General features: G+C 54.8%; 1 protein-coding gene across 2 annotated transcripts; it reads right to left on the bottom strand.

Moving 5' to 3' along the window:
- Positions 1-801: 801 nt before the first annotated feature.
- On the bottom strand, positions 802-23233 carry ERN2 (endoplasmic reticulum to nucleus signaling 2). Of its 2 annotated transcripts, XM_077828733.1 has the most exons (23): positions 23153-23233; positions 17539-17656; positions 17099-17132; positions 15657-15729; positions 15254-15326; positions 14692-14814; positions 14147-14248; positions 13158-13419; positions 12706-12784; positions 12441-12591; positions 11498-11619; positions 11059-11235; positions 10258-10468; positions 9759-9849; positions 8804-8993; positions 7814-7913; positions 7276-7475; positions 6351-6498; positions 5381-5508; positions 3985-4108; positions 3549-3616; positions 3213-3463; positions 802-3133 (listed from the first exon to the last, which is right to left on the bottom strand). In XM_077828733.1, exons 1-22 carry the CDS (start codon positions 23231-23233, stop codon positions 3242-3244), a joined length of 2877 nt encoding a protein of 958 aa, XP_077684859.1. In that variant the 3' UTR covers positions 802-3133; positions 3213-3241. The 2 variants fall into 2 exon arrangements, with proteins under 2 accessions (XP_077684859.1, XP_077684858.1); XM_077828732.1 differs by having other exon boundaries at positions 802-3463.
- Positions 23234-25572: the final 2339 nt, after the last annotated feature.

Genomic DNA, 25572 nt, shown 5'->3' with positions numbered 1-25572 from the left:
TCCTGCACTTAGGACGGAAGAATCCAATGCACCGCTACAGACTAGGGACCGAATGGCTAGGCAGCAGTTCTGCGGAAAAGGACCTCGGGGTGACAGTGGACGAGAAGCTGGATATGAGTCAGCAGTGTGCCCTTGTTGCCAAGAAGGCCAATGGCATTTTGGGATGCATAAGTAGGGGCATAGCGAGCAGATCCAGGGACGTGATCGTCCCCCTCTATTCGACATTGGTGAGGCCTCATCTGGAGTACTGTGTCCAGTTTTGGGCCCCACACTACAAGAAGGATGTGGATAAATTGGAGAGAGTCCAGCGAAGGGCAACAAAAATGATTAGGGGTCTAGAACATATGACTTATGAGGAGAGGCTGAGGGAGCTGGGATTGTTTAGCCTGCAGAAGAGAAGAATGAGGGGGGATTTGATAGCTGCTTTCAACTACCTGAAAGGGGGTTCCAAAGAGGATGGCTATAGACTGTTCTCAATGGTAGCAGATGACAGAACGAGGAGTAATGGCCTCAAGTTGCAGTGGGGGAGGTTTAGATTGGATATTAGGAAAAACTTTTTCACTAAGAGGGTGGTGAAACACTGGAATGCGTTGCCTAGGGAGGTGGTGGAATCTCCTTCCTTGGAAGTTTTTAAGGTCAGGCTTGACAAAGCCCTGGCTGGGATGATTTAACTGGGAATTGGTCCTGCTTCGAGCAGGGGGTTGGACTAGATGACCTTCAGGGGTCCCTTCCAACCCTGATATTCTATGATTCTATGTACATTTTGGGGCCTCACTATCCCTCCCTGGCCGTTTAGTTTGGAGATGCAGCTCCTAAGCAGGGCTTTCAGCCAGCATGAATTGCTGAGTTTCTTTCCAATGTTAACAAGTCCAAACTTTCAAAACAATTTTTATTTACAACATTTTGTATAAAACATTCTCTGCCCTATAAAATGTTCTGAATATACACCAGGTACAAACTGATTGTGACCAAAGGAACAGACCCCTAACACCCACGTACAAAGCTAAATCAAAACATACAAAACCCACACCCCTAGAGAGGAAAGCACTGCCCAGAGGAGAAGAGCTAGCAGGAGACATTCAGGCATGGGGCCTCCAGACCCAGCAGCAACAGTGGCATGAGTTATCTATAGGCTGCTGAATGCAGAAGGGGCTTAGAGACCCATTATCAATTCTTCCTCCCACAGGGGCTCCAGCTGGGATCAGTGGAAACTGTATGCGAGTTGAAGTCTGGCCAGGGCCACGTCCCAGCAGAGTGAAAACCTGCTCCCCGGCTCTGGGGATAGAAGGTCAGACCTCAGGGACACCCACATCCCACCTCTGCTGAAGGAGGATTTTTCTGTCCTTGCTGGGCTGGAGCATTCCTTGTTAGTGGGAAGGCTCCAGCAGTCTCCCCTCCCCCATTTCTCAACTCAGGCCCTTGAGAAGGAGTTAAAAACATCTAGTTTGTAATTCATCACTTGAGACCCCTGTCCTGCAGAGAATTCTGCTTCCAGGCAGACCAGACCTGCTCACTGACTGGGTCCCAGGAGGAGGAAAAACAGGAAATGCTACCACCACCTCCGTGGCAATGTTCTCTTGGGCAAGGGTAGGATTCTGCCTCCATGGTGAAGAGATTCCAGAACAGACACTGCCAGCAGACACAAAAGGATCCTCACAACCAAGGAATTTGGAAGCGGTGGCCATTTCTCTAGATTCTTGGAGGCCCTGGGAGTGGGGGAGGCCCGGTACACCATACGCTCCAAGAGACAAGCTCTCTGCATGGATGAGGAAGCCCCCTCTATACAGAGGGCTCCTCATGAACAGCAGCATCCTCCACAAAATAGGGGAAACAATCCCTTGGGGTTCCATAGTCTCGTGCCTCATGCAGATGTGGCATCAGGCATCTGCCCGAGATCTTCAAGCCTGCGAGCTGGGATGAAGATGAACTGCTACAGACGGAGAAAGCTTTTTACTCAGCCAAACCGAGATACGGGGATTCTGTTGGGATGTTCCCTAGAGCAGCCTTCCCTACCTGCCTCCAGAGCTGGGCAACCCCACTCCTTCAATGGGCCAGGTGGGGCAGAAAAGAGGCCACAGGAGGTGCTCCTGCACCCAGGCCCTGAGCTTGCATCCTGTAAACTGAGCTTCTGCAAATCCACTTGATCCAGCCCCAGTGACTTCTACCTGGCCACAAAACAGTGGGGGAGACAGAGACCTCTCATTTTAGCACTGCCGGTGGCCTACATCTTCTGTAGATAGTGGACAAAAAACCCAGCCCAAATGTCAGGCAGGTCTGTTGTCCAGCCAGGGCATAAGACCATATCCAGTGTCAAGACCACATCAGTCCTGCCGTTCACATTCAAGTTTTAAATAGACAAACACCCCAGCTTCCAACAGCTCAGCACGGAAAGGAATCAATGAGAGAGAAGTTTGCTGCATCAGCCTCTGCTCTAGCAGAGGCATACAGGCAACAGAGGACCTTGCTGTTTCCCAGTCTGATGCTTAAGGGCTGGCACTGGAAAGATAGGGTCTTGGAAGCAAAATATAAATAGCCTAAAACATTTTCAATTAAAAATGGTAAAGCAACTCGCTGCAGCTGTTGGTGAGATGGTTGCCACACTACAGCCCTACAGGAGAAGTCTCTTCCATTCTAATGCCCCCGCTCCAATTATCTTCTGAGCTGAAATGTCTCTTGATGGAGCATAAACCGAACATTTATGTTTGGATAAAATCCATTCAGATAGTCCCAAGAAAAGAGAGACTGTGTCTACCGGCATGCACGTGCATGCACTTACCTGCCTCTCCAGGGGTGGCTTTGCACAGCAGCCCAGGTTGGATTTAAAGCTTTACATTTAGTGACCAGGCCTCAGTCAGGGCCAGGCACATGCCATGGTTGAAGGAGCAGCCCCAAAGAGACAAGCCACCGAGGAACCACCGAGAAAACTCTCTTGGGTTCCCACCACAGGCCTCTCCCTGGAAAGGTAGGCAGTGACATCCCTAGACTGCGAGTGCCAGGGAGCGTCCAGAGATGCCATCCTGTTGCTCTCCAGGGGAAGTGGAGCTCCAGAACCAGTTTAGGGTGGCAGGTGGCATTGTGAAGCTGTGCTAGGTCCTGGTAGCTTTGCCGGGGAGATAAAATCCTTCAGAAATCTCTGCATTAAAAAAAGATAAAATTGAGGCACATGTCGGCTGAGCCCCACCTGCTGGGACCCCTGTTCCAGCAGGATTCACCTTGGCAGACCAGAGAGCAGGCCTTCACTCTAAGTTCTCTCCCAGGTGTGGCTTCTCCCCTTGTTTCCAAGGTCTCCTGGCTGCTGCTGATAATAGGGGTGGAAGAGCCTCTCTGTGGCACAGATCTGCATGGCTGTGTGTGTGTGAAGCAGCAGCTCGGGGAAGCGAGAAGTAAAGTACTGAACAAACTCATCAGGAACAGCCCCAAGAGTCTCCTGGACGTCTGTTGGCAGCTCATGGTAGTGATGCTTCTACATGGGAAACAGATTGAACATGATTACCGGGGTCACTGCACAGGGCAAACTGGACCCCACGCTGCTGGGGGGGTAACAGTACCTTGTTCCTCATGGCCCGCAGAAGGTCACGTACTGAACTGCCCTTGTATGTTCGGAACTTCCTCAAGTCTGGAAACAGCAAGAGACCCAAATAAGCATCAGCAATGTTGGGCCTCTGCAGTAATGTGCTAACAGGGCATCAGGGCTGGGAACATTTCCCCATGGGGGATGCAGTGGGACAATCTTCCGAGGGAGATCTGCTTGGGGCATTTAAGACTGGGCAGAACAAAGCCCTGTCGAGGGGAAGGGCTAGCTGGATTAGTCATCCATTCTGGGTCCATGGGTTTCAGTCCATTTGACTTCCAGCTGCCAGGAAGTGACTGCATGAGAACATGACACTAGCACTGGTGAGCTCCATGCAAACACTCCACATGGCTCAGCATGAAACGGCTCCGTGAGGTTACTGCCAAGCAGTAAGCCTGGCACCTGAGCTTCACCTGTCTGCAGCGGGACAGAGATGTGAGCTCTCCAATTCAATCTCACGACCGAGCACCCCCCAGACTCCAAGGCAGTAAGAATGGGTCCCTCGGCAGGCTCCTTCTCAATACGGTCGCTTACGTCCTGAAATCCAGAGAGGGGTGGGGGGAGTCAATGGAAACTTCACTTTGTACTGGGGGAGCCCCAGTGCTGACATTTTCCAAAGGCTTATGGACACCAAGGTGACGTAGGGCTACTTCTGCTCAACACTGGGTGCCAACGGAACTGAGCAGCACGGTCCACCTACAGGAGAGTCTGTAACCGAAGGTACGGCCTATGGGCTGGGACCTGGAGCATTCTGGGAAAGGAACCCACAGTTGGCTGCAATGAGGTCTAGCAGAAACCTGACCCCCTGACAGACCCCAGCCTCCATCACGGTGAGATGAGGTATTTGAAATTGTTTCTTCTAGTGGAGAGATGGCTCCATGCCAAGGTACTTCCCTCCGCAGGGTCACTGCCCCCAAACCCAAGAGAAGAAAGCTTTTCACTCTCCTTGCATGAAAGTCAATGGCTCACAATTAACTCAGAGAGCCCTGCACTCTGCAGACAGCTGGACCTACATTCTATGGCAAGGACCCTGAATTCTTTTAACTTAAAAGGGTGTGTGTGTGTGTTTTATTGATATAAACACACACGTGCATGATCCAATCAGCACCGCAGTCTGTGTTTATTTTTGCATTCAATTCCATCTATTTGATCCTCTCCACATTGTCAGTTTTCAGAGCGCTGTTGAGTTCTGCACTGACAATGAAGGTATTGGTGGGATGCTGGAGATTTGACAACTGGCTAGGAGACAGCTGGGGCTTTTGGCACCTTGAATTGCACAGGGAGCACCTTGGGACTGTGGGATCACTATATTAGCTGGATGTTTCTGAAAAATTGATCAGCAGCGAAATAAACTGTCATCTTTAGGTTTCAGAGCCAATACTTCACTGAGCTAAAGGGGGAAGTTCACACCTCTCAGAGCTTTTGTTTCAGGCTCGCTGCAGACTCAGGAAGACAGCACTGTTAGGTTATGCTCAGATCATCTTTTTAAGATGTTTGTAAGCAAAAGGGCTAGCAATCATGTTGGTTGCTTGTTTTAAATGAAAACTCAGAATCTGCAGCATGGAGCGGATCCCACAGCCAAAGAATCCCGGAACAGAAGAAGCCCTGCTCACAAAAAGGCAGATTCATTGCAGGGGGTGGATTTTATAACCACAGAGCACCAAACCAGCTGAGGCCAGCTGAGAATCCCAGGCTTCAGGAAAAACACCAGCTTGTTTTCTGATGTCACAGAATAGAGTTTTCATTGCTGAATTTGGAAATGGGGACAGAAGGACTGGGATCCACCCTGCTCAACCAAAGGGTTCTCACCTGGAAGAACTGCAGCTGCTTCTCACGACTCCAGAAGAAGGGATGCATGAGGACCTGCAGGGCCGATGGGCGTTCCTGGGGCTCATTGCTGATCATCACCGAAATCAATTCCCTTGCAACAATGTTGTCTTGGATGTGAGCATGAAAGAGAGCAGGTTACTAACACCCTTGGGGTTGAAGGGAGCTGTCCACACCTCGAGCCCAGAGCTTTCGCTACAAATCACAGCTCCAATCATATTACTGACTCTCTTAGTCCTGCATACTCCCAGTAGGATTCCCAGAAAGGGAACGTGCATGTGCAGGACTGAACCCCAGATCATTGGAAGACCATGAAATACAACAAAATATGTCTGGCTCCTTCTATGCACCAGACTCACCAATATCTCCCCATAGGCAAGCTATGGGGCAAAGGAACATTTCAGACAAGTAGCTGGAAATACTAGCGAGGTCTAGTAGGCTGTGGAGTCATCTGCCAAGGAGGAACCCCACTGCTCGAGACATTTACAACTCAACTAGCTACAGCACTGCTGGGGATAATTCGCCGCTGGCCATTGGAATGGACTAGTCATGACCTAAGAGGCCTCTCCCATTGTTCTAGGGTTCCAGATCTGCTGCTGGGGACGTGCAGTCTCTATCCTCTGGGCACCTAAAATGCTGGTCCTGTGGCTGCAGCATGGGACAGCGAATCAGGAAAACTGGCTCTGTCATGACTTCCTGGGTGACCTCGGGCTGGTCATTTCGTCTCTCTGTGCCTCAGGTTCCCTAGCTGTAAAACAGGGTTAGCAGTACTGACCTGCCTGCCTCACAGGGGCTAGCGAGGCTAGAATAAAGCAACATCTGCCAAGTGATTTGAGATCCTCAGATGGAAGGTGCTGCAGAGGAGCCGGGCCAGAGCAGCACTGCAGCATCCAGATTGTACAGGGCTGGGAGCTCTGTAAACATTCAGACAGCCTCAGAGAAGGGTCCTTACCATGAGTGTCTTCCAAGAGACATGCCAGCTGGTAAGTGCCCAACAATATATGAGCCTGTCGCCGTAAGCTGTCCCCGAAGGGGTGCTCCCCGCCTGACACCACGTAGTAAAACACGCAGCCAGCTGAGAAGATGTCCACTGCACACGTCTGCAAAACACAACCGGGGCCATGGGAGTGCTCAGCATTGGTGGGAGGGCCTTTGTCTCTCTTTCTGAACACGAACACTTGATTGGCTAAAGGTTTAGCCAGGCAACCCCTTAGTTTGAGCTCCAAGAATGACCACCTAGTGGTCTCTCTTCTGATAGGCGTGAGCTGCTTGCTGGGACCAGACTCTTCTCTGCAGAAGGGAGTTTAGCAGAACTCCTGGATGTGTGCAAATAGTTCTCTCTGGAAGCTCTTTGGAGCAGGGACTGTCTCTTTCTACGGTCTGTGCAGCCCTAGCGCAATGGGAACCTGGTCCTGACTGCAGCCTTTGGCTGACACTGTAGTAGAAATACTGAGAGGAGATTTTCAAAGGCTCAAATGGGAGCTGGGCCCCTAGCTGACATTTGTGACTTTTGTGGGGCTTTTTACGTTAACAGCAGCAGGTGCAGGGTTTTATGAACCATGCTTCCAGCCCCCAGAGGCACCTGTGGAATGAGAGACACCCGCATGGACCAGTAGCACGGAGGCCAACACAAGCACTTCCCAATCCCTATTGCCAAACTATCTGATTCTCTAGCAGTGACTGAGGCACCAGCTCTGAGGGCAGCTGCCTCCCTCCAGGATGCCCAGCATGGTCACTGCCTTCCGGTAAAGCAGAGAATTAGAACCTTCGACGTGGGCAGAATGAATAATCCTCTGCAGGTGCAAGGGAGGAAGCTGCAAGGACAGAAAATGTGCACAGCAAGCAGGGCTGAGGGGACATGACAACAGCACACTCACAGGGTTCTCCTTTGGGTTCTCCCGCAGCACCTCCGGTGCGATCCAGCCCTCAGTGCCTGGGATTCCAGAGCGGAGGCTGAAGCTGTGCCGTCCCCCCTGCAGCTTCTTGCACAGGCCGAAGTCCGAGATGACAGCCCGGATCTGCCCATGGCTGTTTGGGACAGAGATGAGGATGTTGCAGGGTTTCAGGTCACGATGAACTGAAAGAAATATCCTCCAAAGTGAGCTGGAGTTACCTGCAGAAGAGGCTGTGCAGCCGGAGGCAAAGCTGGGGGCAAAGCGCTCCCTCACCTATGTTCAAGGAGTGCAGGTGTGCCAGGCTAGAGCATCACCACGGGGTAACCTGCATGCCACCAATGCTGCCACACAGCGCGGGTCAGCGAGCAGCAGTCCTGCCTCTGCAGGCTGCGGATTCAAGTTCTGCACCAGGATTTTGGGCTGGAGAATTTCCCTTCCATAGACAATTCACTAGAACTGAACCTATTGCTTTAAGGCAACAGGCATCCCAACCAAAACTGAGGGCAAAGCGCTCCCTCACCTATGTTCAAGGAGTGCAGGTGTGCCAGGCCGGATGTGGTCTGATACAGCAGGGACACTGGATCCAGGTTCCGACGATCAAAGCTGGGGCTTTCCACATACTAACAACAGATGAGAGAAAAACCAAAAGAGGAAGTTCACCCAGGTCTGCATTTACCAGAGTCAGAGATTTATAAGGACTTTTCCTTCTGCGACAATAAACCACGTCTTTTCCCAGCTTTGCATAATGACAGGTTTCAGAGTAACAGCCGTGTTAGTCTGTATTCGCAAAAAGAAAGGGAGTACTTGTGGCACCTTAGAGACTAACCAATTTATTTGAGCATGAGCTTTTGTGAGCTACAGCATCTGATGAAGTGAGCTGTAGCTCACGAAAGCTCATGCTCAAATAAATTGGTTAGTCTCTAAGGTGCCACAAGTACTCCTTTTCTTTTTTCCCAGCTTAAATCCTGGGAAATAGAAGAAAAGAACCAAGCTAGAGTCTGAGGTCTGCATTCCCCAGGCAGAACCTCTCCGTTCATACGGCAGCACCACACTTCACTGCAGGCCTTACAGAAGGGAACAGGTGCGTGCCAGATTAGCTGCCCCGGGTGCGCAGGAAGCACGATGAAGCACTAGCTGCACCTAGTGCAGAGGGGATCGAATAAGCAAGTGAATGAGGACGGGTGCCTTGCCACACGCCCGTGAGCGATGCTAGCATTATCCCATCATCAGTTCTCTCTCGTTCTGCAGGTGGGGGAACGGGTGTAAAGAGATGGAACAACCTGCCCTACGCCGCACAGGAAGTTAGGAATTCCTAGGTCCCATCCCCACACTCACACCTTTGGAACCTGCTATCTCCCGTGAGAGTATGGCAGACCAGGCCATTGGTAGCCGATGACAAACAAGCGATGAAATAGTTCCACGAGGGCCCCTGGACGTGGACTGCATAGAGAACACCCAGCAGGAGCGACAGAGCTAACAGCCACCTTGCAGCAGCAGCCCAGTGGCTCACCTCCTGCAGTGTGGCAGAGCAGAGCTCAATGGCAATGTAACGGAACTGCTTGTCCTTCTCCGTACAGAAGCAGCGCACAACATTGGGGTGCTCATCTGACTCCCGAAGCAGCTGGACCTCCCGGTCGATGAGGTGAAAGCACTCGGGCAGAAGGCGCTTAACAGCCACATTCCGGCCATCAAACTGACCCCTGGGATCAGGAGAGAGCCACCATCACACCCTGCCCACAGGCCAGCCAGCCCAGACACACAGGAGGCTCTCAAAGAGATCCACCCAGGTTCTGGCCTAGCCCAAGAACTAGTCCCCAAGGGCTCCCCAGTGTGACATCAGGAGACGCACCCCAAACACGAGGGCAACTGGGCCTAGGCTGAAATCTCTGCAGCCACTGGGAAAGGCCAGGTTTGGTGGAGCCTTTTCTCAGAGAAATAAAGTCCCCTCGGCCTTCAGAGTGAGTTCGATCCTGGGGAAAGGTGCTGTAGCCACAGCCTGAGGGATTCTGCTCAGCGTCAGGCAGACCAACCAACAGAACCCTTCTGTGCACCGGAGCAGACGCAGCCCGGGCAGGGCAGGGCAGCGCAGGCTTCCCCAGTGTGTCTACATGCCAGCCAAGAGGGGAGTTCAGTCCTTGGCTGTGCTTGCCAGCTGGGGGGCCTGCTGTGCCAAGTGCAAGGGGGGCAGGACTGGTAACTTCCCGCCTTGTTTTCTACAGAGGCCACTGAATTCCCGTCCAACAGGAATCATCTGATTTGATTTAGGTGGGTGAGACAGGAAAGCTCGATACCCCATTACCAGATGGCCCAGCCAGATCCACCCTGCAAGGGCCTTCCAAGTTACTGCCAGGCCAAGCCCCCACGGCTCCCAGCTCTGAGGAGGAAAGAAGTCGTGGCTTCTCCAAACCAGACCTCGCATTAGCAAAAAGCAGGGCATTCGGTGGGGGGATGGGACGACTACTCACCTGAATACAAAGGTTCCCCTGGCTCCATGGCCCAGCACTTCCTTGGGGTTAAAGGAAATCTTCCCAACTACAGTCACATCAGGCTCTGCAGCTGCAGAGAGTGCAGATCGGATTAACATCACTAGCCATCCCCTCACTCACTGCCCACCTGCCTCTCTCAGGCCCCATCTCTACTTTCCTTTCCTTCCTATTCCCTATGCTTGTCCAGCACCAGCTTCCTCTCTCTCCCCACTGATGTTAGAGCCTTCCCCTCTGTATCTCTGTGCCTCCTGATCCTACTGCGGATGGCACCATCTCTCCTGAATGCCCCGCTCTGGAAAGCCCTGGGGAAGACGTCATCCTGACCTGAGCTCTAGAACTTAGTGCTGCCTCCGAGCCTTGGCTTTTCCCTCCTAACACGGCCCCCTCTGCTCTCTGAGGAAGGGGACATGGGCAACCTGCCTCCCACAAGCTGGACCACAGGACAGAAGGTACCTCCCCATTCCCCACCAGCACAGACCTTCAGCAGCTCCAGACACAGCCAGATCCTGGTCGGCCGTTCCATTAGGCAGGTCCTTCTGTGAGGAGGATGAGCCTGAGCTCCGTGATGGCTGCGAAGATGTTCGCTGGCTCCCACTCAGCGATTCCTCAGAGCTTGGCGGGAGAATCTCCCCAGAGATCCGGCCTGGGGAAAGCAGTCCCTGCTGCGGCAGTCGCTGCTCCAGCAGTTTCTGGGGCACAAACAGCGTGGATGTCTCAGTTTCTTGGAAAAGCAGGTGATGCAGATGAACCTACCGAGGTGGCATTACCACCCTGAGGGCAGCAACGTGACAATTATCCCTCCCCCATTACAGTGAAGGAAACCAGCAAACCCCCTCCTGGGCTCAAACAGCTCCAGTGGGGGTGGGCTCTGTGTAGTAATGGGGCAACTGAGCTCGCCTCTCCTGGGCCCTTGAACCAGCAGAGTTGGGTGGGGCAGGAAGAGTCAGGGCTAAGGCAGCAGGGCGTGCTGGAGGCCATGACTCAGGACACTGGCAGAGCTGTGACACAGAAGGGTCTTAGAGGTACTTAATATGACCCTGGAGAGGCCTGCAGGGTTAATTGATGGCTGCCGATTCCTCTGGGTCAACAAGGGGAGGGCCTGGTGACAGGAACATCACAGCACCCTGTATGGCCATGCTAACCAGGACGCCGTGTGTACCAAGGAATAGGGCAAGCAGGGATCAGAGGAAACTTTTAGCCTCCATACCAGGAGGACTGCTGCGGTAATCAGTTCCTGCAGCTGCCAGCAAGGGGCACCACAGAGAGAAGAAACACTCACCCTGAAACCGAAACTCAGGAGCAGAATGCCTCCGCCCAGTAGCACTGCAGTGACCACAAGATCCCAGCTGCCTGACTCTGGGTAGATTTCCGTTTGCTCTGCCTGGGTGGAGTCCCAACGGAACCGCCCATCGCTGCCCGTGCTGGCCTGATCCTCCAAGCCGTTTGGGGTCAGAAACTGCAACACAGAGCCAGGGTAATGGGTTACACCAACGGGGCCCCCCAGGCATCCCTTGCTGTAGACTCCATCCCCCACAGCTTCCCCCCACATGCAGGAATGCACACGGAGCATGCCTCCAATTCCTCGCTCTCCCTGGCAGACCCCACATGCCAGGACACACCAGCTTGCTTTGCACACAAGACATCTCTCCTTGTCCCTCTGGGTGCCCCCCACGTGCCACAGACCTTTGGGCAGCCCCCCAGACAGTCACACCACTCACATCATCAAACAGAGTCCTGGGAGGGGAGCTCTTGGGGATGATGGTTTCGGTAGTCTTCCGCAGGGTCTCTGGAAAGGCTCTTAGCATCGTGGTATGGACCACAGGAGGCAGCTCATGGTGCCCTGTGGGACAGAGAAAGCGCTCACCTGACCACACAGTCACACCTCAGTCTGCTCACAGCTCCAAACTGAGCCCAGCAGGGGCCCCAGCCAGACACACAGCATTGCGGGGGTCTGCCAGGATGGGAAACATCTGGGCCTCACGCATTAAGAGAATCAGAGCAACATCCTGCTGGCTCAATCCCTGGGCGTGGGCAAGGATCCCTAGAAGGCCATGGCCTCAGATCCTGGAGGAGGCGTGTCCCACACCAGACCTCCTTTAGTGGCAGCTTAGGCAGTGACCTCTTTAGAAACTCCTCAGCCCAAGACCTGACCCCACTCGCCCGGTGTGACCGCTTGCAGTTACCCTGCTGCAGTTTTACAACATGGGCCAAATTTTCAAACATGCCGATGCAGACCTGTTCACTTGACATCACGACTGTGCTCACAGTATTGGGGTGAGTACACGCACCTCCTGTTTGCAGCTGCTATTCCCCAGGCACGATATCTGTGCGCACACATTGGGTGCAACGATCTATTCACTTGCATGTAGGTTTGTGAGCCTCGCTTTGCAGATTTTCTGCCCCCCATGCCTGCACAGGAAGCTGTCCCTGGCAAGGAGCCAGGGATGCAGTGAAACTAGCTCCCAGGAAAGCAAATCCCAGCCCTCAGTCATTGCAGCGTCTTGTGGGTGCAGATCACAGCACAGGTTTCATTTAAAGTACCAGGCAAAGCAGGTTACTCTGCCACAGTAAAGAACATCCCCATGCCCGGCTCCCCCTCACTGGGACAGTCTCCAGGAGCAACGGGACAGGGAATGCCCTGTCCAGCCCTGGAGCCCTCACCTATGAGGAGCCACTCGTTGTGCAGGGAGCTCATGCTGCCCTGCGGATACTTGACATCCGTGCTTGGTGTGATCTCACACTCGCCGGACGCTCTCACTGTCACATCATCTGTGGTGGGGCCATCGATCCTGGCCAGCGTGATCCCCTGGGGCTGGAGGAGTCAGACAGATCAGTAAGTATCAGGCAGGGCAGACGTGGCACTCACACCGACTTGCCTTGCCAGTCAAGGGCATGTAGGGGGCAGGAGGAGATATGGGACACTTACCACAAGTGCCATGCTCTCGTGGACCAAGGAGGTCAGGGCGTAGAAGCTGGCTGCATGCTTCCCCACGTAGAGTGTCGGCCTGTGGTGTAGAGACAGAGTCAGTCCCAGCCTGTGCCACCGCATGGGACAAACAGAGCAACATGAATGCAGTGAGACCTCCCAGAGAAACAGGCTTGGGGGACCCCCAGCCACACCCCCGGTTCTGAGACACAGCCAGCTCCTTCCAAGGTGGAGAGGGGCAGGAAAAGCATTTCATTTACCTTAGCTTAAATTCCAACCCTAGCATGTTCCTGGGGAGCCACTGTCCTCTCACCCAAGAGAGCATCAACTCCATCTCCAGAGCGCTCCTCAGTGCGTTGCCACCCTCATCCCCACCCCGTAGGTACCAAGGTTCACCCCCCAGCATGCTTCTGCCCTCCTGCCCCGACCTGGAAGGCCCCTGAAACACCTACAGCAGCTGGGTCTTGGTGGTGGAGAAGTCCTTCATGGACTGGTAGTTCCACTTGATGAGGCGGATGTCCTGCGAGTGGAAGGTCAGGTAGCGCAGCGTCTCCATGGCCACGTTGAGGTGGGGGACCCGGCGCAGACTGTCTTGGTGCCACGCATACAGCCCCGCCACAGGGGAGCCATAGTTCTGCATCCACAGGACGTTACCACTCTCCTTGTCCACAGTCACCAGCAGGCCGTCCCCACTCGACGCAAAGTGAGCCATCTCTAGCCACAGACACAAGGCAGCTAATGCCACAGCACTTCCTGGGGAAGGCTGTCTCCCCCCACCCCCTCTCACAGACTATTTAGTCTCCCCAGTTACAGACAGGTTGGGGATGCTGCCCACTGATGCTGCTGGGGCACGCACCATTTGCTGGGTCACTGCAAGGACCAAACCTCCCCAGTCCTCGCCCCATGTGACTCCTCAATCCAAACCAAAGGCAGCCTAGAGGATCCTATTGCCCCAGCTCCCCCGGATCCACAGGGGCTGGGGGTGAGGGATGTCTTCCAAGACACGTGTGCCCTTCAGAAGCGTCAGTGACTCTCCCCCAGCCCAGGAGGGCTGCACACAGCTGGAGCACTGATCAGCTGGCACAGCGCTTGTGACAGACATGTGACACCTGCCCGGTCACAGCATCCGACTCTCTCCAGTCGGGCAAGTTGTAGTCCTGAAGGCTGCCCACACCCCCGCTGCTCTCCCCCTCCCCCGCTGCTGTGCGGGAAAACGACTCTCCAATGCGGCACTGATTTCAGATCAGTCCTTCTGGAAACGGAGAGCCTCCCATGCACGGACAGCATTGCTTCAAGGCTCCATGTGCAAGCAAAGCTGGACAGGAGCTCATAACCATGGAGGTGAGGGGGACCATTCTCCCCTTGGGAAGCTGGGACTGCCTCATTGCAGTTGAGAACAGGACCCGCCTCCACACACACGCTGCAGTGCCCAGGGACTCACTGTAATCGTACGCCTCGTCGTAGAGCTCTGCTGAGTAGTCATGGTAGGTGGCATTCCAACGCAGCTCCCGGGACTTGGTGTCGTACATGGTGATGACATATTCTGGGGATCAGAGAGGAACAGCTACGACCACTGTGCTGGAACTCAGGTGGCTACTCTACCCAGAACGAGGGGCTTTCCAACGGGACAGGCCAGAGGAACAGGATGCTGATCATTCTGTTAACTACTTCAGAAGAGAACCACACCACAATGCTGCTAGGCAACACTGAACTAATGACATAGTCAGGAGAGCCTCCCTCAGGAGAAGCCCTGCGAGGAGATCAAGGAGCATCAGAAGAGCTATAGGGATTGTCCCTTTTCATTGGATAACCAAAGGTCTCCAGTCCCCATTTGTAATGGGAAAGCAGGGCCTTTCGCTCCAGCACACCAGAACTGGGAACCTCCTCCAACAGTAAGAATGGATGGCAGCCTGACTAGACACAGGGAACAGCCCCTCAGCCTTATGGCTCTGCGCCTGCAACCAGCAGAAAGGGGGCTTGGCTTACGGGTGCGGCCGATGTAGAGGAGAGGAGTTGAAGGACACAGGCCATCCCAGGCCTCTGTCGACAGCGTCGTCTGCTTCTCTCCCGACTTGGGGTCCACGACGAACCACGTGTCCTGTTTCTTCCCTGGAAAGTCAGTAATGCCTCTCAATCTCCCATGTGCCTGGTACCCCTCTTTCAGAAGCCACCGCTTCTCCAGGTTCCTTAGGTCCTCTCCCATGCAACACCAACCCGTCTTCCCCTCAGGCCAATCTCCAGTCACTCCCACCTGCCCCCAGACTTGCTCCCACACAGGATCACCCCTACCCCCTTCCATCAAGCTCCCCTGTCCCAGAGGGTTGGCACGTTCATACTCAAATTCAGATCTTCCATAAGTCTGGCTTGGCTCCAACAGGGAGCTGGCTATGGGTCCTGCACACAGATCTGCACCCTACTAATTTAAACCCCTGCAGCGCCAGGCTGTCCCAGTGTCATCTCCATGGCAGTCTGGAGGAGGGAGCGGGAATGGCTGCCTTATGCACAGAGAAAGCCCCTTCTCTCTCCCACAGGAGCGGGTTGCTCATACCCGTGTAGAGGACACCATCTGAACTGCGACACGGTGAGGACTGGACCAGCTCTGGGATGGTGAATGGGAGTTTCTGTAGTGAACAGAGACAGTGAAGCAGCCTGTGAGTGACAAAGAGCCAGGGGAGACAGCCACATGCACCACGGCCCGTCCCTCAAGAAGGGGGTCCTCCTCTGGTGACGCAGACACACAAGCCAGCCACAGGAGTAGTCAGGGAGGAGACCCACATGGCTTTGCTGTCTCTCCCAGAGGCCATTCCTAAGGTGGCAGGGGTTAGCACGAAGAGCATGAGGCCCTTGCACCTTCCAGCAGAGCTGCCATCTCATGCCCTGTTTGCATGCACCACCGCCAGGAAGGATGGAGGACAGCACTCTTGAGCCACCCCTCCGCCCCAGGTACTGACCATCAGGCCTTCTTTGTTTTTGCCTCCCAGGATGTACAGGCTGCCATCATTGGGGTCCGGGAGAAATGCCGGCCTGAAAGGAAGGAGAATGAAATGCCAGCCATGTCCTGCTTCAGGGCACAAGCCAGCTACTCACAGGGGTTAGGGGAAGGATCCCCCTCCATAGGTTATTCCATGATTGTTCGCTATGGGGGGGGGGGCGGGTATGCCTTCCGGTGAATCTCCTGGCATGGGATACCAAACCAGTTGAACTACTGGTCTGTCCAATATGGCAATTCCTACACAGCCACTCCACATCTACCCCATTCTGATGTCCTGGCATATCCCAGCTGGAGTCATTCCATTTGCCTCCATGAATTCCCCCTGCAGTTTCAAATGGATGCAGAATTTTTCCTCATTTCTCATCCTAAACGTGTGTGGTGTGTTACTGTGCGCTGTTAGACAGCTGTCGTGTCCACCCTAGAGGTGGCTGCACATTTAGCACTGGGGGAAGAGAGTCCTACATTGCTGGTATTTGTAGCAGTTCAGGGCTCCTTGGGGAGGAAAGTCAAACAGGAATCATAACTGAGAATGAATGAAGCCCTGAATATCAGCTTGGGAGATTTCAGAGTAGCAGCCGTGTTAGTCTGTATTCACAAAAAGAAAAGGAGGACTTGTGGCACCTTAGAGACTAACCAATTTCCTCAAGAGACACAAGCAGCCCAGACCAGTACTAGAGAGCCAGTGAGTGATCCATTAACAACAGGCCCCTCAGATAAACATCCCCTCCCAGAGGAGGTGAGCTCTGGCTTTGATGGCAAGCTTCTGGAGACCCTGCAGAGAATCAAATGCCTGCCTTTGCACTCACACAGGCTTTGGCTGCATTAGGGTATCTCAGTAAGTTTACGACTGTTGCTCCCACTGGTAGAAGCACAAGTTTAGACAGGGCTCAGGGGCTGCCAGCATGTTGTTTAGCGTGGTTGTGAGCAAGGTTAGATGACACAGCGGCCAGGCCTTGTCTGCGATACAGCTTGCAGTGGCCAAGTGGCACCAGTGCTAGTAAAAGGGGAAAGATTTTAAGAAAAAGCTGTGGCATTGGGCAGGGTGCTCAACCTCTCTGAGCCTCCATTTCCTCATTCTGCACCTCCCTGGGGAGCAGCTCCCCAGTCAGTGTCTGCAAAGGCCTGGCAGGATGAGAAGTGATAAGCTTTCTTGCAAAGAGAAAAGGAGGACTTGTGGCACCTTAGAGACTAACCAATTTATTTGAGCATAAGCTTTCGTGAGCTACAGTTCACTTCATCGGATGCATATGCTTATGGTCAAATAAATTGGTTAGTCTCTAAGGTGCCACAAGTACTCCTTTTCTTTTTGCGAATACAGACTAACACGGCTGTTACTCTGAAACCTTTCTTGCAAAGGACACCCTGGGGAGGGAAGGGGAGGGGAGGGGAGGGGACACTTACTCTGCCACATAAACAGGCACCTGAAGAATGGGATCTGAAAGAGAGAGTGAAAGAAACACATCAGTTGTCTCCTCTAATGTCCCTGCCACAGGGGGCCACGTGGCAGCATTCACAGCAGGATTTGCAATCACATGGTTACAAGCTCAGATCATTTACCTATTTGCATTTCAGACCCAGCCGGGAGTCCCGAGCAGTCACAGCTGCTTGTATGAAGCTGCCCAATGGTGCATGTACTCCCCTTAAAACAGCAAGACCCCTGGGACTGGGCCATGCACAAGGTGTCATTCTCCAGTGTCCCCTGCTCAGAGCAGCGCTGGCAGGATCTGAACGGGAGGCAATGCCTCCAACCCTTCTCAGGCAGGAGGAGAGCCTGACCACAGGCAACGGCAATCCCCGGGGACCTGACCCCCAAATAAATACCCTCCAGAGTCATTGCTCACCATCCTTCAGGGTCCACTTGATGTCGCCTGTCTTCTTACTCACAGCGTGAAGGTTCCCATCGAGGGTGGACACAAACAGCAGTGTTTCTGGGACAGTCACTGTGCTGCCAGCAAGACACTGAGGGCAGAAACATGGCAAAGATAATACAGCGCCTGACCAGGACAACCAGATCCATTTAATGGGCCTGCCAACTGCATCCCCCAGTACACCAGCTAACCACTCCACTGGGTCACTGAGGAAGTGCCCAATGGGTCAAGAAATGGGGGGAGGGAGGGTTCCCCCCTAAATTGATACCACCTTGTACTGTAATCCCATCAAGTCTCATAAGTGAAGCAGCGTCAGGATGGATCACCCCTTGGGAGGGAGACATGGAAAGAAATCCTAAATACAGGAATTGGTGCTATAGAGGGTGTTCTCCCTACTGAGTCTGTGCTGCCTTATGATAGGGTGTCTGCTGCTTTACCAGCCAGGGGCTTGGGGCCAGCCAGCTCTGTTTGGAAACAGAGCCATTTGAAGAACAGAGGGGATGATCAGACCCAGCTGAAAGGGGTCAGGGCTGAAAGAGCTCATTTGAAAACGGAGCTGCAGGAAGCAGGTTGGCTCCTATGGCAAGCCCGACAGCAGGGGGAGAGATGCATGGGCCCCCTGCAGCCTCCTTTGGTCAGGGGAATAGGTTTGTGTTACTTTGTGAGTGTCACGTTTGACAAATAAACTGTGCCCTGAAGACAAGGTCTGAACAGACTCTGGGTGTAGCATTAGTCCTTCCTGTGCAGGGAAGGCAGGCCAGCAGCAGACTACACGTCCCCAGTAGCCCCATCCCAGTGTGACAAGGCACCGTGCGGCTGGAGGTATGGACTATTTAACAGGGAGGCCAGCAGCAGAAGTCAAAGCTCCTGTCTCCCAGTCCCCTGCTCTGACAGCCAGCCTACCCTCCCATTCCAGAGCTGGGAACTGAACCTAGGGGTCCTGACTCTCAGTCCACTACTTCTTTAGATTTGTTGAAAATACCTATCAATAGAGCTCGGTGTGTTTACATATTTATACAGCACAAGAATCAAACACAAAGTGCCCTCTCCCTTAATTCCTTAATCTGAATTTATTGGAAATCTTTTCGTTTCCCCAAGAGTCAGGATGTAGACCCGGATTTTTTTAGCCAAATTCCAGTTTGGATATTTACATTTCACTTCCCAAAATTCCCCATGCCGTTGCATTTGGATATGGGATTCCTCTCAATTTCCTTTCCTCAACCGTTGTGTAGCGTTGTGGCGCTCTGGCAATAGCTACCCCAGAGGTGGCTGCGTTTCCGCAGTGGGTGAAGCGTTTCCTGCAGACTGCCTGCTGAATTTGTAAAATGCTTTCTATTTACTCGGACTACAAATAGTACTAATAAAAACACACAGTAGTCTGAACCAAGAGCCCCCTATTTTCTGCCCTTCTGAACAGAACATAATTTAACATGGGCCCAAGGGGCAATCGACACCAGCAGACTCCTCCTCCTGCTGGAGATGAGCTATAGAACAGAGTGGCTGTTTCCTAAATCAGATTTCCTGGATGCTTTGCTAAAGGGTGACACGAGCTGACCCAGCCACTAGCCTCTCCCAGAAGCAAACTGGCTAGGCTGCTTTTCCTGCCAGAAATGCCAGTGTTGCTGGCTCAGGACTCTAATGCCATGGATTGTAGTGACCCTGATGTTGAGACGGTATCTTCAAATCCCCCACAGAAACAATGCTCTGTGTGCATTACTCGCAGGGCCACTGCCAGCCCACACTGCACCTTCCCAACACAAGCCAGCCACACCCATCGGCAAACAGGACCAAGGCTGAGCAAACAGCCCCAGGGCATGGTGGGGCGGGGCAGAAGGCACTCTAGGCTGAGGAGGGAAGGGAACCACCTGCTCTTTTCCTGCTCAGGAATCTGAATTAGGATTTGAATTGCTGCCAATGAGCCCACCTGCTCAGAGCACCAGACCCACACGGCTTCCAGTTCCCATACAGGCTTCAGCTAATAAGCCATTTGGCGGTCCTCTCTGCCTCCGTTGACTAAGGCAGGAACAACATCCGTACTCAGCACCACATTAGAGGAAAAAGGGTGACAGTGGCCTGGGATCTAGACGTGACCCCTGCTTGGCTCCTGGGCACTGCCAGGCGTTTACACTGGTGATGATAAAGTAGGCAGCCTTTTACCTAGTGGCTCACCAGCCCAGAGGGCTCAATGGGCTATGTATTTGCCTTGGATTCTGGATGCTGTCACTTGGTGGCCCAGCTCTCACCTCTCACTCCCTAGGGTCTGCTAAATACAACTAGATGCCAGGGTATAGCCCAGACAGGGCAGAGAAACCCAGACTGAAAAGAAACTCCAACTCTGGGCAGGGTGAAGAGAAGAAGAGCAGGAATGAGCCCTCTGTGGAGACGGCTGTGCAGGCTATCAGTCAGGGAACCAAACCAGAGAGGGACTTGGGGGCGGGGGGGGGGGGGGGGGGCACGCAAAGACACACATTCTTCCCTGCAGCCATTGTTTGCTGAAACTCATCCAGCTGTAACTACATAAATAAAAGCCATCATCACCCAGCACACCTCAAAAGTAATTCGGTCACCCCACTGGTTCTCCCCCTCCTGTCCCCATTGATTACTCTCATCCAACCCACCTAGCAGAGATGCTCACCTGCTCACTCCCCTGCCAGCCATCTCTCTCTCTCTCTCCCACTTCTATCATTCCTTCTTGTTTAACCTTAAGTATATTTAGTGCTGGCTCGGCAGCTCTCACTTTATCAACAGGACAGAAGCAGGCAGAGGCAGGGCAAGCTCCCCCTCACTGCACCTCAACAATAGGCCTCCACCGCCCCACACACTATGCTATGGGTGCCAGGGGGCAGTGGTCAGTCTTCATGGCCTGTTCAGTCCTTGCTCTCTGCTGAGACTGCAGATGAGAGCACAAAAAGGGCTAATGGAGATGGTGGCTTTTGTGGTGAAGCCACCTGTCTGATGGAAACTGGGCTGAGTCACCAAACTCATTTCACAAAGGCCCCTGAGCAGGCGTCAGTCACATTCTCTGCCCCTTTCTTTCCTCCCTAGGCTCTCTGGAGTTTGTGATGTCTCCTCCAAAGCCCTTCTCTTTTCTTCTGTGAAGGATGCCCAAACTAAGGAGCTGCCCAACCCCAGCACACAGCCCCAAGCTCCTGCACAAGACTTAGAGACAGGCTCATACACCTGCAGAATCATCCAACTCGCCTGTCAGGTAGCTGCTAAGCCCTTTAATTTCATTGTTAAATAGAGTGGTTCTCTCTTTACATTCAGCAATTCTCAGGCTGCCATACGTGACTGGGAGATGTTCTGGCCAATCTTATACCAGGCACTGAAAGGCTAGACCGCCCACCAGTTACTGAACCAGATTTTATTCAGGCTCCTATTTACCCTCGGGTATAAAAGGGTTGGAGGTTTCTACCAGAGCCCTGGAGATCTATTTGTAATAGCCTTTACCTTACAGCCACTATTACAGCTGAACCACAGCTTCTCAGGGAATGGGAGGAGCGAAGGCTGCACCAGGACACGTCTCTCCAGACTCTAGGGCCGGGGTGGCCAACCTGGGGCTCCGGAGCCCCACGCCGCTCTTCAGAAGTGAATCTGCGGCTCCTTGTCTAGGCACCAACTTTCCAATGTGCCGGGGGATGCTCACTGCTCCACCCCTGGCTCTGCCCCCACTCCACCCCTTCCCACCCCCTCCCCTGAGCCTGCCGTGCCCTTGCTCCTCTCCCTCCCACCCAGAGCCTCCTGCATGTCAAGAAAGAGCTGACTGGGAGGTGCGGGGGCGGAGGGGGAGGGGGAGGGAGAGGGGGAGGGGGAGGTGCTGATCAGTGGTGGGTGGGAGGCGCCGGGCGGGGGGAGAGGCTGCTGACGTATTACTGGGGCTCTTTGGCAATGTACATTGGTAAATTCTGGCTCCTTCTCAGGCCCAGGTTGGCCACCCCTGCTCTAAGGGTACATCTACACTGCAATAAAACACTTGCCACTGGCCCATGTCAGCTGACTGCGGCTCGCAGGACCCTCCCACCTTGCAGGGAATGAGTCCCCACATCTACACAAGCAATTTTATAGCTCCACAGCCCGAGTTCCATGAGCCCGAGGCAGGTGACCCAGGCCAGCCCCTGGTGTTTCACGGCAGTGTAGACATACCCTAACAGACCTATGGCATCAGCCCGACAGGTACCACAGGCTGGTTTCCTCTTCTTGGCAGACAGCCGATCAATGATCCATTCAAAAAGCCATCATGGCACGCAGCCCTGGAGACTGTGGACGTGGACATATCACTAGTGATGGTGACAAGCTGCGAGCCTGAGTACGCTGGCAACACCTTGATCCAGTCGCCCTATCCAGTCGGACAGAAAGAGGCAGCAGGTTGTGGGTTCTAATCCTGTCCCAGGGCATGGGCCCACAGTCATTGCTGAGCAGGACTCGGTGGAGAAAGGACGACAGTGTTACAGGTTCCACCCACAGGGGCCAAGCTGTCTTCAGCCTGCCCCTGGCAGTAAAGGGTCATGAACAAACGGTGTTTGTCAAAACTAACTGGGGACAACTTGTATCCTGGCCATTGTGCCCCCCCAGTCAGCTTTACCACTGGAAGCTGGGTGAGCTGCCCCTGAGTGCAGGGTAGCTGTTCCTGCCCACCCAGGACTGGATCTAACACCTGAGCTTGGCAAAAGGCAAATAATCCCATTTTGACTACAGGCTATCCCCCAGCAGACAGCACTCCAGGGCACTTTGCCACCCGCCCCCCTTCCATCCACCAAGATCGTGGGATTCTATGGTGGAATATCCAGGCTGGTGCAGATTCCCCTATCCTTCACTGGGGATCAGCATCGCCCACCTGCCCTCCCTCCTGGGGGTGAAACACTAGACAGCAAACCAGGCTGCTCAAGAACATCAACCAAGAAGCTTGGTAACAATGTGTGTGCAGTGTGGGGAAACCCACAGCTTCACCCTCCCTCAGTATGGGGCCCTAATGAGGGGCTGGGCCCCCTAGCAGGCTCAGTAGTCTCCTCACAGATGCAACGAAAAAAGAAAAGGAGTACTTGTGGCACCTTAGAGATGAACCAATTTATTTGAGCATAAGCTTTTGTGAGCTACAGCTCACTTCATCGGATGCATCTGCTGTAGCTCAGGAAAGCTTATGCTCAAATAAATTGGTTCGTCTCTAAGGTGCCACAAGTCCTCCTGTTCTTTTTGGGAACACAGACTGACAGGGCTGCTCCTCTGAAACAGACACAACGATTACAGGTACCTTTACCCTGAAGCTTCCCCCCTCTCTGACCCCTCATTGACAGCGCCCTCCTGCTGGGGGTAACCCCAGAGCTCTCCCAGACCCCCAACGTTGACAGGGGCCCCTCGCCTGCCGGGGGGGTGACCCCAGAGCCCGCCCCGCGCCCGCCGACGGGGCCCCCCGCCTGCCCGGGGGGGGGGTGACCCCAGAGCCCGCCCCGCGCCCGCCGACGGGGCCCCCCGCCTGCCCAGGGGGGGTGACCCCAGAGCGCGCCCCGCGCCCGCCGATGGGGACCCCCGCCTGCCCGGGGGGGGTGACCCCAGAGCCCGCCCCGCGCCCGCCGACGGGGCCGGCCTTTACCTGCGCCAGGTGAGCCGCCAGCGCCCAGAGGCCCAGCAGGAGCCGCCCGGGCCGGGCCGGCCGCGCTCCCCCGCCGCCCATCGCGCTGCCCGAGCTCGGCGGGGGCAGGGGCGGACATGCCGCTCGCCCGCCCCATGCCCCGGGGCCGCTAGCGCCGCCGGCCGCCCCGCATCCCGCCCGGGCGCTGCGCGGGCTCCGGCGGGCGCCGTCCGCGGGGCGGGTCTGGGCCCGGCCGCCGAGCGGCGCCTCCCCGCGGCCGCCCCGGCGGGCAGCGGCCTGCGCCAGCCCAGGCCGCCGGAGTCGCGTGGCGGAGCCGCGGGCGCGGTGCTCGGGCCGCCCGGCTGCTCGCCCGAGGCTCCGGCCGCTGGCACCGCCGCGCCCCGCGCCCCGGCCGGTTAATGATTCACCGCGGGCCGGGCGGAACCAGGATGCGGGTTTCCTGCCCCGCCACCACGTCAGCCCCCGCCGGCCCCGCAGGGCAGGAGCGGCCCGGCCCAGCCCAGGAGCTCCCCGCCGCAGGGCCGGGCGGGGGCCGCCCCGTGGGTGCTGGGGAGGGGGCTGCCGCGGCCCCTGGCTTCAAGCCGTTTCCATGGGATCCGGCGTTCGCAGTTCGGATCAATGGCGCTCAGCGCCCCCCTGTGCCAGCGCCCCCGGGCCGGCCGGGAGATGGGGGCGGGGACCCCGCAGCTCTCTTCGCCCCGGCTCCTGCCGACGGGGGAGGGGGCACGGGCGGCCCCCCAGGCGACTCCTGGGGGAATGCCGCGCCGCCCTGCAGCGTGCCCGTCCCCCGCAGCGTTCTTTGCTTCCCCGCAGAAAACTGACGGTGACAGGGAAGCCACAAGAGCGAGCATGGGCGCCTGCCCAGCAGCGTGGTTCAAGTGCCCAGGGCAGCTAGCTCCTACCCTGCTGGGCTGGGAAGGACAGGACTTTGTCTTCCCCTGCACAGCATCCAGGGCCAGGTCAGACACACCCCCAGGTTTCTCTCTCAGCTGCAGGAAGCTCTGCAAACTCCCCTGCCCCACTTCCTGCACCCATTGCTCCTCAGCTGCAGGGGGAAGGACTCCTGAAAAGGGAGTTGCTCCCCCATCTGCCCAACCCCCGTGCATCCAGACCCCCTCATACCCAGACCCTCCCACGGAGCCTTACTCCCCCACCCTCAGAACCTCCCCCCCAATGTGCCTCACTGCACCTGGACCACCCTGATGAGCCGCATGAACCCAGATCCCCACCCCACTGAGCCCCAACCAGCTACCCCTGAATCCCCACCCCCCCAGCATCTGAACCCCCCACTGAACTCCCCACACACAGACCCTCCTGCCAAGCTTGATCCCCCACACACTCAACCCCCCCTGCCACTGAGCCCCAACCACCTTCACCTGGACCCCCAGCAGAGTCCCGTTATCGTTGCATCCAGAACCCTCCAACAAGCCCCTGTGCATCCAGATTCCCCCTCATCTGGGATCTCCCCATGGAGCCACCCACACCCAGATTGCCCCACACAACCCACACTTGGATCCCCCCCACATTAAGCCCTTCCACACTCAGAGCCTGCCAGCCCACACAGAGGGGCAGGGTCATAAGGTGTTTCTGGGGCAGGCCAGGTCCTTGCGCTGTGTCAGGATTGGGTGCAGCCTCATTGCTGAGTCTGTGTCCTGGGGGGGGGGGGGGGGAAGCTGCACAGTGATCTCCCACCTCTGTGCAGCCCAGGGGCCCATGCTCCCCAATGCCATGCTGGAGCCTCCACATTTATTTGACAAATAAAATTTGCAGAAATTTAAAATATTGTGCACAGAATTTTAAATTTTTTGGTGCAGAATGCCCTCAGGAGTACCATGCGTCCGTCCACCTCCACGGCCCTACAGTCCAGACACGTATAAATTTCCAGCACACTACCTTCCTATAGACTTTAACATCTTCAGAAAGTAGAGATCCCTTCCTGCATCAACCCTATTTAAATAAACTTTAGCCTCCTAAAAATAACCCCACATGGATATCCATAAACATATCTGGTAAAAAGCAACCAAGTTCAAAGCGATTTTAATGAGGTCTAGCTCACACCCAAACAATTAAACTTTTTTTCCCCAACAATTATACTTTAAAAAAAAAAAGCCTGCCAATATTAGAAAGTCTAGTAATGAACGCTTAATTTGCTGGGTGGAGGTAGAGTGCACTGACCCACTGAGTTAAGGTGCAATCTAACAAAGTTTTTACTTACTGCACACAGACAGCACTTTTCAACCACAGATCTCAGAGGCCATAATCGTCTCCATTTTGCAAATGGGGAAAACTGAACTGTAGAAAAGTTATGTGACTAGCAGGTGGCACACTAGGACCCCAGAGTGTTAGAGACTGTACAAACCCAGACTGTGCAAGTCCTGTCTATTAAGTCAAACTTTTCCTCAGGGTCTCACTTCCTGTGG

The sequence above is a fragment of the Eretmochelys imbricata genome, chromosome 10 (genome assembly GCF_965152235.1).
Source record: "Eretmochelys imbricata isolate rEreImb1 chromosome 10, rEreImb1.hap1, whole genome shotgun sequence".
Taxonomy (NCBI): Eukaryota; Metazoa; Chordata; order Testudines; family Cheloniidae; genus Eretmochelys; species Eretmochelys imbricata.
Note: the sequence above shows the minus strand (reverse complement) of the source record. Positions and strands in the feature narration are given on the sequence as shown.

Bases quoted from the DNA above. Each gene is read 5' to 3' on its own strand.
- ERN2 (XM_077828732.1), bottom strand. From the start codon at position 23,233: ATGGGCGGCGGGGGAGCGCGGCCGGCCCGGCCCGGGCGGCTCCTGCTG. The intron at 17,133-17,538 runs GTGAGCAATGAC...TCTCTCTTTCAG, and splicing joins CAAGTGGACCCTGAAGGATG to ATCCCATTCTTCAGGTGCCT. The intron at 7,914-8,803 runs GTGAGCCACTGG...ATCTGTTGTTAG, and splicing joins GCTCTGCCACACTGCAGGAG to TATGTGGAAAGCCCCAGCTT.